The 13,299-nt window shown below is 41.8% G+C and overlaps 1 protein-coding gene across 4 annotated transcripts in view; it reads right to left on the bottom strand.

The window, feature by feature from the left end:
- Positions 1–13,299, bottom strand: part of AhcyL1 (Adenosylhomocysteinase like 1) — a 174,543-nt gene that overhangs the window by 115,976 nt on the left and 45,268 nt on the right. For 2 of the 4 annotated variants that reach the window (XR_002684338.2, XM_022844828.2), the window contains exon 1: positions 3,167–5,597. The exons of the other annotated variants lie outside the window; for them this stretch is intronic. Coding sequence is in view for 1 of the 2 variants with exons in the window: in XM_022844828.2 (XP_022700563.1) it covers positions 3,167–3,496 (330 nt within the window). In the remaining variant the exon portion in view is untranslated. Of the gene's footprint in view, positions 1–3,166; positions 5,598–13,299 lie in introns of those variants that run through there. 4 annotated transcript variants of the gene reach the window in all.

The raw sequence follows: 13,299 nt of genomic DNA, 5'->3' as shown, positions 1-13,299 counted from the left end.
TGCTAAGTACGCGCTGTGTATAGCTTCAATCTACGCTGTATGCTGTGTGGTTCGAAGTACATGCAAATCGAAGCTTTAACCTATAGGCGATTGTGTTTCAAGAATCAACAGTTTTTTTGTCTCTTAATGATCATAGCAGTAGTCGTCTTTAAGGCCAATTAGTCTGCGCATTTTGCCGTAAAATCCAAGAACCATGTGTTTGCTTTTGTGTTTACTTTTTATCTGATTAACCTGATATTTTGCTTTTGGATTGTACAAACCTCCATTGTATCTTTTCCTACAAAATCAGGTGTTAATATATACGCTCACAATCGATTTCACTAAATTCAAGTCGTCCTACAACCGTCTATGCATGGGAAGTGTATACACGGAACCTGCATCTTCAGATGCATCTGTAGCTAACATCTCATTTCATGATTACGGCACTTCAAGGAGCCTCGTGTACTCGAATAACCCAGCTATGACACTTGAGTGAAGTGAGCCTTTTTTTTTTTCGTGGATAACTACGTGTACGGATTTATCTGCCCCTTCTCCCACCAAACGGGGAAAAGACGACGAGGAAACCTGAATAGAAACCAGTCCAACAGAGCGTGTTAGTCGCCCTTTGTGAACATCTGCTTTGCGATTGAATCGTCACCGTAGTGCAAATTAACGATAACAACAATACAGGATCAAGGACGGAAAGTTGGAAGCACAAATCCCTCGGGCTCCACTCACCTTGTCTCGTTTTGTCCTTGTCTCCTTCATTGCTTTTGCCTTGCCTCTCATGCAAAGAGAAGCGCTTGCAATAGGGTCTTCAATGAGGAACTGGCTCTGACTATTTTTGTTATGTTGGCAGGCATTCAAACGGCGCGTGTTGTACTAAGAAGGAATAGTCCGCCTCGACCGTTGCCTCTAAAGTAACAAACCGAGTTTGCTTGTCTCGCAATATGGCTACGAGGAGCGGAACTATAGCGAGCGGCGGACAGCAGGGCAGAGAGGCACAAACACGCGGGGCATCAAAAAGTAATAGTATGGCATGACAACCTTTGATGCCACCTAGCTTGCTTCCAAGCCACCAGCCTCAATTTTTTTGTGCGAGAGCGAATAATCCATAGTGGACCTGCGCAGACTTGACAAATCCACCAATGCGCAGATCCACTCTCGAAACGCGCAGATAAAGAGTAAGATGAAACCGAAGCAAGTTTAGTAAAGAAAAGAACACAAGAAATAGCCAAGGCCAAGGCCGAAGTAAGGGAACGAAACGAGAAGGGCATCTATTGCCGGACGACTCGCTATTTGCATAAAGTAATACCATTTTGTATGGACTGCAGTAACTTGTGGGGCGCAGACGAACGTTTTGCTCACTTTTAGCCCCCTGTAGGGCATCACTCTAGGACAATCCAATAGACATCGATTCTGTCCAATAGACAACTTGATTCGCGTCTCGAGGTGGACCCTGAATGACTACTAAAACGATGATATAAAGAAGTATTTAACTCTTGAAGATAATTTTGTCTCCGTTGAGTTCCAAACTGCTGGTTATCAGTTGATACAGTTTGATACAGAAAAAGATAGGTTAATCAAAGTAATTAGATAATTTTATAACTTTGTGGGATAGATGTGGTGAGAAAAATGATCCTTTTATGCCTTAACAAACAAATTCATTCAAAATAAACATGATTTGTTATGGCTTACTCAAGGGAAATGTACTGGCCCTCGACGTGTGCTCTACCCGTTGTTGACACGGCGCTCGTTAAGAATACAATAACTGCTATTGTGTTTTTCAGGCCACAAATGCCTAATCGATAGAGCGCAAATACTATTTTATTTACTGGGGTAATAATCATTACCTGCCAGGTTAAGGAGCGGTGTCATAAGTTAGAGCATTGGAAGTAATGTACATATTCGTTTTTGGCCCTATTACTGAAATAAGACTTGAGCAATGGCTTTACGCTGCCGAGCGCTTCATCCATAAGAGTTCTGGAGTTACCATCGAACGTGGACAGTCTGCGCCACCAATGAAAATTGTCGAAGTAGATGTGAAACTCCAATTCAACGATAACAATCACGATAGAAATAACAAAAGCAAGCTCCACTAACGCTGCTATCCGTGAAGCCACCTTGCGATCACATGTACGTCGCTATATCGTATCCTATATTCGTACCTAGAACATCTGATTCAGCCGCTAATCCTAACTAAGAACTTTCTAGGCCAGTACTATCGTCGCTACGTGTCAATATAAACGCATTCCACGATTCACCGTTCTCTATATATCAAAGCGAGCAGAGATTATCCGATAGAGATTCCATAGAGGTCCGGTAAAGATTTTGTGGAAATCCGGCAAAAGTATTAGAAAATGCAGAGTACGGAAATTGACGGGGGCACCACGCCACTAAATAATAGAGATTGTATAAACCGGAAATGAACGCTTGCGATGGTGGTTCGGCATATAATAAGTGGTGTGGTGTCCGACAAGACTTGGAGCGAGGACGAACTGGGCATGGGCAATAATCCTTCGAAACTATTGGGCGCCAAAGTAACAGCAGACGACACAGTTGCGAACGAAAACAGTAGTTTCTTCTTTGTCGGTCGCTGAATGCTCGGACGCTGTTTGGGGAAGCAAACATTGCATTTTGGTGAGGAGGTGCTGATCTGACAAAAGTATTAGAAATTCGTGTAGATAAGAACATCGCTATTTTTTGAAATCACGTATATATATATATATACTAATGTTAATGCAAATCCAGCGGTCACGCAGAGTATTGTTCGCATATCGTGTATGTTTGTTGATGGGATGGCCTTACATATGTGCAGTAACACGTATTTCCCTATATAAGCAATCCTCCGAGTTAATTATTGGCTAACTTTTTTTTTTTTTTGGCTTCTGCAGACACAGAAGTATTATTCATGTTCGTTAGCTGTTCTTACTTGTATTTTTGGCATTTGCCGAAGATATTTTCTGTAATTACCGTCACAACATAAAGATACGCACAACTATTGAGCCACTGATCGGAACATTTACTACTCCTATCAATGGTCTTCACCAGGTCTAGAAACGATTTTGAGCGACTCTTCTGCTACCAGTAACGTCCACGGTGAGAGATACTTCTCACAGCGGTCCAGATCTATTGTACCTAATCCAATAAAGCAACTTCTACCTATATAAAAGTAAGTGATACTTACGCTACGAGAGAGGTCAACCTGGCTATTATTAGAGCGATGCCGGTAACTGCTTCGACGTCGCCGACGGTCATGTCCACCGGCACCATAATGCTGCGAATGTTTGTGGCCAGAAAGTATTTTTGGTACCATAATGTAAAGTGAGTGTCGCGGTGCTGCCCGAAGCACAAACTCTCCGTAGCTATTAGCGTCACCAAGCAGCACGGTCGGCATGAGCAATGGCTTAACGCCAACATGATGACTTCGGTTGTCGAATGGGTTTGCAGTGCCCTCTGTGTTGGGTAACACCTGGTTGTACTCGTTATTCGCTAGAACCCGTTTGACGCGGCGCATCTTGGTTGAGTAGTTGCCAGGTAATATCGCGGCATACAGAACTTCAGCGGTCGCACTACCGTATCAGCACAAATAACAACGTTTAGCTTCAATTGAGACCTCCAATACAAAAGTTATGTCGCCGGCAGAATGTGAGCAGGCCGATGAAAGCAGGCCGACTCTGATTCCACAAGGCCTTAGTCTAGTAACAATGATTGGCGAAAGCTAGGTACACTTTGTACACTAGGTACAATTGGCGACCGACTATACACAGCTAAACAATGTCCCGATCACTGTTTCCGTTTATTTACTTGAAGCCTAAATGAATCTTCTAGTGTTACGATCTCTTCGTCTTCAGCCTTCGCCAAACTTCACTGCTTCAGATAGATGGCCGATCGTTCCAGCACTGTGCGTACACAGCGCTTATCAAATCTAGACCGTTTTACACTATGTTTTCAAATTTGTCTCTTGCTTACGCGTTCCGTTGCTCGACTACTATTGCTTTTGTGTGCTCGTCGTGAGACGAATGACGCCGGTATTGGCGTGTATGCCTTACCCTATAGATGCCTTTTATGCGCGTAACATTTGTCTTCCGTTGAAGTTGTTCGGACGAATCGTAAAACTAGGCATAAGTTGACTGAGCTTGTCCGTTAACGAAAAACAGGGGATTCTACAGTAGGCAGTAGGAAACAATAGATTCAACTCTTGATATCTGTCGAAAACCTGCACACATAAATAGATCTGCGCAGCTTTGTTAGCGCATCTTAGGCTTTAGGGTGCGCGTTCTGAAACATAGTCTCTTCTTCTCTTTTTTCCTTTAATTCGGCAAGAGATTGCCTTCACGTCTCTAGCGCAATCGTTAATAGAATACAGCACTGTTAAAAGACGCGCACATAACTGGCAAGGGCATACTGAACACTACAAGGGCATATCCCGTAGTAACGAATATATGTGCCCAAATTATCCAAATACCCCATTGCAACATTGGATTCCTGGGGGAGTTGAAGAAGAGCTGAGCACTTATTAACGCTAGCAATGGGCGTTACCAGCGTGCATAGCGTATTCTGTGCATAGCAGCAGATCATCATTTAGTTACGCCAAGACGTGTCAAATACTGGTTTACAATTGCCCTATAAGCTTCAGATCGATTTACTGAGGGCCTGCCAAACATCTCACCGGGTATCGTTATTCACGGCTCACTCCTGACTTCTCTCAACGCTTAAGTTCACTGCAGCAGATATAGAATCATTATCATTTGTTGAATTAATTATTATCGATGTTACTTCTAGCTGAAACGTCCGGTAACGTCCACCTGTTCAAGAACGTTTCACACCATTGGATAATATCTCTGCTCCTTAGAACCGTCACCGCCACAGTCCGACAATCATCAACAAAGATCGGACGCGTTTGAATAGCAACATCCAACAAGCGGACAATTCGAGAGAGAATGATGGCCCTTTTTTACTGCTGAGGCATTTTTTTTATTTCTTTCGTACCGTTCAGGTTCGCACAAATGTCCAAAACTGTTTTACCATCAACCGTTGACGTCAATCGAACCGTTAGGATCGGTCGGTAACGATAGCAGTGTCGTCCAGCAAACTATCACTAACTGCCTTTACGCTAGAGGAACTGGACTTGACGGTATCGCCGACGACGATACGGAGCTTGTTTCTCACCTCTGTCCGGTCCAGTAACCGCTTTTTATGTATTTAATAAGCGAAATTTGACTCGAACGCTCGTCCGTTCGATTCCCCTCTCTTTTGTTCTGTCTTCGTGAATTCGTTCGCAGCGCTCATAAATAGGATTGTTTCGACCATTGAAGAAAGTAGACAGCGAACCACTGAATCGTAGTCTACAGAAGAGAGCCAAAGGGCCGCCTCAAACATATACTATGATTCGGTTCGAGTCGGACAGAGTCGTTCAAAACGATGGCTAAAAATTTGCCGGGATAAAGCAGAAGTCGACGCGCTGAAACACTCGGCAATTCGAAACGCTGGTAGAAACGGTCAGACTGATTAACTTAACTGAGAAGGTTGCAACGGTAACAGCCGTCATAAGAACTACTCCGATACTGATTCGCTCCTTAGGGTAACTTAAACCGAATAAAAAATGAAGTTATTGTCAACCTTTTGATGTTGCATTATGCAGCTTTTCGATTTACCTCGGTAGTAGATTAGACCACCTCGGTAGTAGACCACCTCGGTAGTAAGATAAAATACAGTCGTTCGTTCGATATAGCGACGTTGAACGGGCTTCGGCAGCTAGCCAAGTAGGGGAAAACGAATGACTTTCCTTTGTGTTGTAGAACGCTTGCTACCGATACCGAAGTAGCTGATAATAGCCGGATATCTTCATTCAATTGCTGCATGAACGACTGCCAGTAATTGCAACAGCGGTCGCAGCTACAGGTTTAGAAGTACGGTAAACGTTACGACTGACGTCAAGACACGCCGCCTCAATCTCTCGGACTGGAGGTACTAAAAGGCTTGCTTGCATGTACAACGATCGCTACTGACTATCTGGCTATCTAGGGGACTGTTCATAAGTTGATCTGGTAACTTGACAGCTAAAAATGCGATGCTACCAGTTGAGACTTGGAATGTTACGTCTCTCGACGTATCTTGCCACAACGACCTATGGCTTACTTATGTTAAAGGTAAAATTATAATGATCAAAATCGTGATTGCTATCGTGTTTAATACCGCTTTAGTTGCTCTAATGCTGTCGGCCTATCGACTAATCACGGTTAAAGATCAAATTAAACTTAATTAGCCACACCCTAGGCTCAGGTTGTCCCTTTGCGCCAGGCCACCCGCCTTCGTGAATGACGGGAGTTCGGCCACTTCGTTGTCGGTAGCTGGTTGCAACGATATGCCAACGTCTTTGGGGACGCGGTTAGAGATCCGCGTAAATACAAGTGCGCTCCTGACGACAATACAATAAATCCAATGGAACAAACCTATTTTTCGCCCGTTCTTACGGAAAAACTAGAGCCGATCGAATATTATAGCGTATAGCTATGACACCAATTCGACCTTTGCACTTTGATCTTAGGCTTATATCTAGCTTCGGCCAAATGAAAAGCAGCAAAAGGTTGATTTCCAAGATGTGGGCCTAACATACGCTCCTGCGCTTGCAAAGGGGTTTGCGAGCTGCTTCGGTAGCAAACATTGTTCATTACAATCGGAGACGGCATTAATTGTCACCGCTTTATTCTCAACGATTTCCGACCATTCATGTTGAAAGCTCGTACCTAAAAACGTATTCGTACTTTGAAATTATGCCTTTACCAAATTTTTCGTCAGTGTCTGGAAGAAATATTCCGACAACAAATCCATTGATCTTCTGCGTCAATTTATCTTCATTCAGTTTATTACTAGTCGATTTATTTAACGCTATGCTAGTTTATCGTTTGTACTAAATCGGAATAGGTGGGTTAAGCATTTCTTTTGTATTGACTGTTAGGCGGAAGTTTGTCCGAAAAATTCCCATAGTAAGAGATGGGCTTTCTAGAATTCATCCGTTAAATATTCCAGTGACTTTTAAGCGTTAAGGATAACTGTCTCTCGAGCGGTAAACTCTTAAAAACGTTAAAGCATCGTCGTTAAAAAAAGAATATATTTCACTAGAATTTTATACGCGGTAATCACCGTTCCTCGACGATCAGGGCCACTGTTATCGTGAACAGTGCCCCTGATGATGCTTAAATCAATGTTTTTTTGTATGAATTGCGACCCACATGTTACATAATAAGCATTCAATGACGATAATCTATCGGTAAATCCATCTATTTGTAGCGGTAAACATTAGGCCAGTTTCTGAGTCGTTAAACTGACAATCATTACTCCCGATTGTCTATACAGGCTAATTATGTCGCGTCGTATAAGCCTGAAGATTTATTCGACACATAAAAAAGCAATTGTCTGTATTTTTTGCTTGCTTATATTCACTTTCGTCATAAAAAGGTTATAATTTTTATTGTTTCTATTACAATAGGCTGGTTGCCCAAAGTTTCATTTCCAGTTCTGCTGATATGGCGATGTCTGCAGCTGGACCTTGACCCTCCGGGACATAGTCGCCAGACGGCGTAATTTCTCAAAAATCTTTTTCTTTTTTTAGCCTGCAGTTAATTTGCGGTTCCTATTACTATTACAGTCAGAATAGAGAAGGCTGCATGGCCAAAAAAACGGAAATCATTATACGGCTCTTATTTAGCTGCCGGCCATTGTAAAAGCAGGTGCTCGCCTTTTCAGTCGGGAGCTATTACGTTTAAAGTTACATTTTTTTTCTTTTATGGCACTATGCGTTCGTAACGAAAATTGCCAACGACTCAGATTATGGAATGGGTTGGTCAAGCAGTAAGTAATTTCCTCTGCTGTCCTGTGTTTATTTAGTTTATAATTATGCCAGATACAAAATAGCCACAAAGCTAATCACAATATTCTATTTTTTAGCTGATCAACAGACTCACTGGAAACAAATGGAGAAAGAATATAGCACTTTCGAGATTCAGATGTTTTCTATATCCTTAGGGCCTCAAGCCCTAAGTGTTCCATATTATCATCCTTATCAAACAAGTAGAAAATCTTCAACCCTTTTTATTCAGCTCAACAACGCCCGACCCAGTTCCTGGCGATGTTTGCATGCTAAGTCGCATCGATAGCACCGTGGTATGGTAAGTGTTCCGATAAGACCGTGCGGCACGATTATGAAGTTTTCCATAAACAAACGTCCTACACACAACAGCAATAGCATGTGACAAACGTATGCCTGAAACACGTGATATAATTGGCCGCACCTTTGACGTGCACTAGGTTATAGCAGCTGTAGAGCCGCTCTGCCGAGAGGGAGCTTGTGCTCCGACAAAACTCGGAGCCAATATCTTCATCAGCTCTTCCGAGCGCCCTGTTAAGTGGCCCTTTATCGGTGACACGTTTGGATTTCATTTGCATGTTGGAAAGCTCTATGGGGAATATACTCTGCGCGGTGTGGCACAGGATCTTGTTCCGTTTACCCGTGGATTGGTTGTCAAAAACACCTGGAGTACGCTGTAATTATTACAAAAGAACAGCATGCTGTAACGACCTTTGCAATAATAACTCGTAGTAATAATGTTGCCATGGCTTGTGAAAATTTTCCTCAAGATCCTTTCAAGACAGCGTGGCCTGTTAGGCCAAGCCGTATACCTATAATGTGATTTCATTTCTCCTAACTCGTGTTACACCGCTTAAACTTGATTTGAAGCAGAAGAAGCAACTATGGAAAACGGTGACGCCAGGCTTAAGCCTTTTAGCTGAATCACAGTACAGACTGACAATTCCAGTCCATATTTTCTCTATGATTGTTAGTCACTTGTTGAAGGAAATTTAGAAATAGTACGACAGAATCGATATCCTCTTAAACGTCGATGATCTCATTCTATCTAGCGAAACTTGTTACCGCCTTTAGCAAGCTTTAGTTATCTTCAAAGCTCGAACTGGAATCTTCAGCTTTCGAGTGAATCTACTAAAGATTGAGACGAAATGTTGCCTGGGCGAGCTGTCCTCTGCATTGAATTTTCTGCAACTAAGCGATAATATGACTTTAGGAATAATTCTTACACCAGCGATTGATCCTTCAGAAGAAAAAAAGCACAAGTAACTGTAACTGCAACCGATGTAATGGAAAAAATGGCAGCTTCGGACTTTTTTTTAGAAAAGTTAAAGATAATGGTTCAATAGGTATCCTCATAGTTTGAAAATAGGAATCCCACACAAACTGCATTGTCTGAACTCTATGGGGATGTGGCTTTGACTATCCCGACAGACAAGCGTAACTGCACTCGTTTTTAGCATAATAGCAACTGCTATTATGACAGAGAAGCCGGTTAGGTCTTCTTTAACACCGACGCTTACACTTTCGTCCGCACTTTCCTCACTCCGAGTCCTTAGGACGTATAGTCATGATCGTGACCTCGTAGTAAAGTTTGCATGTCTAAAGCGGATCCCCTAACGTTGACTTAACGACAAACAGACTTTTTCTAGGCTATTTGTTTCGGATCTGTAAACGCTATTTCATCGATTAAAGATAACTGGGGTGTCGTAGGGTCATAAGCACGTACAGGTATAAAATAATGGAACTGAGACCCAGTGCTTTTCTTATCAAATAGGGCTGTCTCGATAAACGCTCAACTGATACTTTATTTACCCGATATACTTATCGCGTATTTTATCGTGTCCTGGCTGCCAAGATTCAGAAGATAGCCGTCAGTGTAGGCGATACGAAGAGCAAAGTACCGAGTATTACTTGTATATATGGCTTGATATAAAGTTTGCTAACATTCAGCAGAAGAAAAAGGTATGGTTATAGTGTGATTATGCGTCAATTATGTGAATTGTCCACTTTTGGACAAGGAAATTAGTCGGCTTCAAGTGGTTTTAAAGATGAACTTCAGATACACGATAGGTGGCTGACTGCCGCACGGACAAAAATCAATCGACATTATTCAATTGGATTTAACGACCTCTATGTTGTGAAATGATTTGACTGAGCCCCTCTATAAACCAGAGAAGCAAACGTTTTTTTTTGGCTATAATAAGCACAACTTTAACAAGAACTTCTGATAGACAGAAAAATTCATATGACAGCAACATACGCATAGATCTCCTGAAGGCAAATAAGTTTGCAGTTTGAAACGTGAAACAAGTTCCAGTTATCAAAGACCCTTAATCTGACTTTTGTCGGCTTGCTTAAAACGGCAGTTGTAGGCAGAAGGCCCTCTGAGGAAATTCTATCCCTAATTTTTACAAGATTGCGAATGTACAAAATCGAACGAAAGTCCGTCTGTGATGTGATGAAAAAGCCATTAATATTTGCAAAGAAATACCAAATGGCAATTCGCATCAACAGGATGCGCGATAGATCCTTTATTATTATTACGAAGTATCAAAAGTTGATTTAATTTAGTTAGTTCTCTTCTTGAATTAAACAGTCGAGCGATTCGGCGGGCTTTTTCAAAAAGACAGCAGGAACACGCGCCAATTACAGTCAGTGTTTAAACGCGCGTAACAGTCATGACTTTTTGGCGAGGACCGCCCACTTGGGTTGGAGCTCCGCTTGACTAGTCATTTTTGATCAAACTACTAAGATCGTATGCCAGTTCTGTATCATTGATTTACATGGAGTTGTATAGCGCGCAGGTTCCAACTTCGCTTAATGCTTATAATTGGTTCATGTGTACATATAACAATAGTGATGATTATTTTTACCTATTGTAGCATTTTGGAACAATTGGTGACCAAACAGGAAATTTCGCAGTCCACCTTGGAGATACTAATAGAGATGTTCAGGATATTATTGTGACTGCAATAATAACCTGTAGTAGAGAAGCTATACGTCAAATGTACGTAATATATAACATGTCCATTATACATATTGACGTTAACGTTCGTTGGCCCCATCATGTAATGTTTAACTTCTTGAAACTTGGATTCTGAGGTTTAGCGGCGCGAGATGCCGAGCATCGTTGAAAGGCTCTACTTTCCTTAACTACAGGCTGATTGGATTTAGACATGAATAATACATAGTTCCCCTACTATCACAAGGCCGGCCGAATTTACATATTGTGACTAAATTACTTTTATTGAAAACTTTAAAATCCTTTATGATCCGCCTCAAGCGCTGGTACGTCTGCATGATGCTAATGATGACTATATGGGAAATCTGAAAATGTTTCCGAATAATTTGCAGCTCCAGTTCAACTGAAGCTGCAGTAAGTAGGTCTCTACGCTGATAGCAAGAGACCTGCCGTTGCCTTGGTGACTAAACGACATCCGATCGCAAAGGCTAGCAGCGTTTGTATCTTTCGCCCCCTGTTTTTTCCAGTTTAAAGAGAATTATTTAGCTAACCAGTTAGGTTGGCCATTGTTGGCTGGCTGGGATACTCCGTGTAATCCAGTTTTTTTCTGCGTACGTCAGGTGACAGGGTCTAGCGTACAAGCGGAGCTATGATCTTTTGCTGTCTCCTACATGTCAGGGATGTGTTTGTCCAGCTTCCTACGGCGGCGAGGCTTGCATCATCAGTTACTTAGCTAAATTCCCACTTCAGTAATATGTTTTGCTTGGCTAGAGCGCGAAAAAATTGAAAGAGATATGCATACCATAGTGTATATATACACTAAAGACTGAGCCTTGAATGCCACCGTATTTAGTGTACACAGTAGCTTCATAAAATATCAGACTCACACATTTCCTCTATCTATTTTAAAGCATTACTATTTTAATCAGTATTGAATTTGTATTTGTGTTGCGGTTTCGTTTTCAGAATCTGCCGTACTATACAGTTTCTGAGAAGATGACCTTTATCCCGGACTACCTTAGCTACTGCTTACCTGAGGTCCGAAAGCAACCCGAGTTACCTATACCGAACGATACTTAACGGAGCTTGTAAAGATCAGCAACTTTTGCGAACGCCAGACAGCTTCGAAACAGTCTGATATTATTGATATTTGTTACAAAATTGGCAATACGGCTGCGTTTGTTTGAAAAACGTCTCGAGGATCATCGAAGATCTAATATCTTTCATTCAACGTCGTAATCCTTTAAACCAACTCGATTATTACCAGCATATTGTTGGTGCACGGTCTGTCGAGAACGAAAGTCAGTCTCATGATTAAATGCTAACTACCATAAACTACACTATTTGTGTGAACAAAAAAGTTCTTTCGTTAAGTATACTGAAGCTATTATTATTATAGATAATCGTAATACGAGTGTATATTTACCATTACCAACCTAAAGAGTCGCTGATCCTTAACTTGCAATTTAGTTTCCTTTTTTGTTTCGCGCCCAGAGACAATAATATCTTTTTATAATATTAGAACGTTTTTTACAAAAACTCTAGCCATTTCGTCTGCCATAAAAGGGAACGTAAATATGCGGACCTGCGTGTAAAATCTAGAGAAAATAAAAATTACCTACCCTTAAACAATTTTCTCTATCTTCTCACGTCATTGGTTCTCCCTGATTTCCAAGATCTGGCGGATTTGGGCCATTAAAGCTATTCGCTGTCCATGCAAAACTGATTACAATGAGCGTTTCGCGTAGTAATGTAACTGCATGCTAAAATCTCTGCTGACAACAAAGAAGAAACTGACCAAGTAGTACGAAGACACTCACTATCCCTCATTCACCCCACAAATAACTTACAAACACCCTTAAATGTTATTTGTGGGATCCAATCTTCGTTAGGTCTCAGCCCATCACATTGAACCCTCTAATCCGACTCAGCAGGACCGCTCCGCTTCTCTGCTTCGCTTCAGAACCACGATTACCGCTGAATCTATCAACGGATGAAAGCGTACTACGGATTCGCGGGGACATATGTACAATTTAAGCCAGTGCTGCGTAGACCGCCAAGCTATAATAGTACACACTAGCGCAAAAAAACAATTGTATCTTTGATTTTTTGTCGCCGTTTTACGATAGAGCAACGTACAATGTCTGGCAGCAACGCGAGTGCTCCAACGGGGTACACTGAGGATCAACTTAATGCGCATTTTGTAGGAAGACAAACATTGACAAATAAATAGATAGCCAAAAACCCAAATAGGTCTCTACCGAGTAACTCAATACGCCTCCTTAATAAGAAAAGGGTGCTTTAAGAAGTAAGTATAAGTTCGCCTGCTACATTAAGTAAACTTTCCTGTTTTACTGATGGCATCAAACAGATGGCCGACGGCAAACCCTTCCGGTACGAATCACGGTGTCTGTGCGTTTAAGCCCCACTTTGAACCATCTCACACGTCTCCACTTTCAGCGGGAATATCAACATTGTTTTATCACCA

This window comes from Varroa jacobsoni, unplaced genomic scaffold, assembly GCF_002532875.2.
Source record: "Varroa jacobsoni isolate VJ856 unplaced genomic scaffold, vjacob_1.0 scaffold_1131, whole genome shotgun sequence".
NCBI classification, from domain to species: Eukaryota; Metazoa; Arthropoda; class Arachnida; order Mesostigmata; family Varroidae; genus Varroa; species Varroa jacobsoni.
This window is presented reverse-complemented; position numbering and strand designations above follow the sequence as displayed.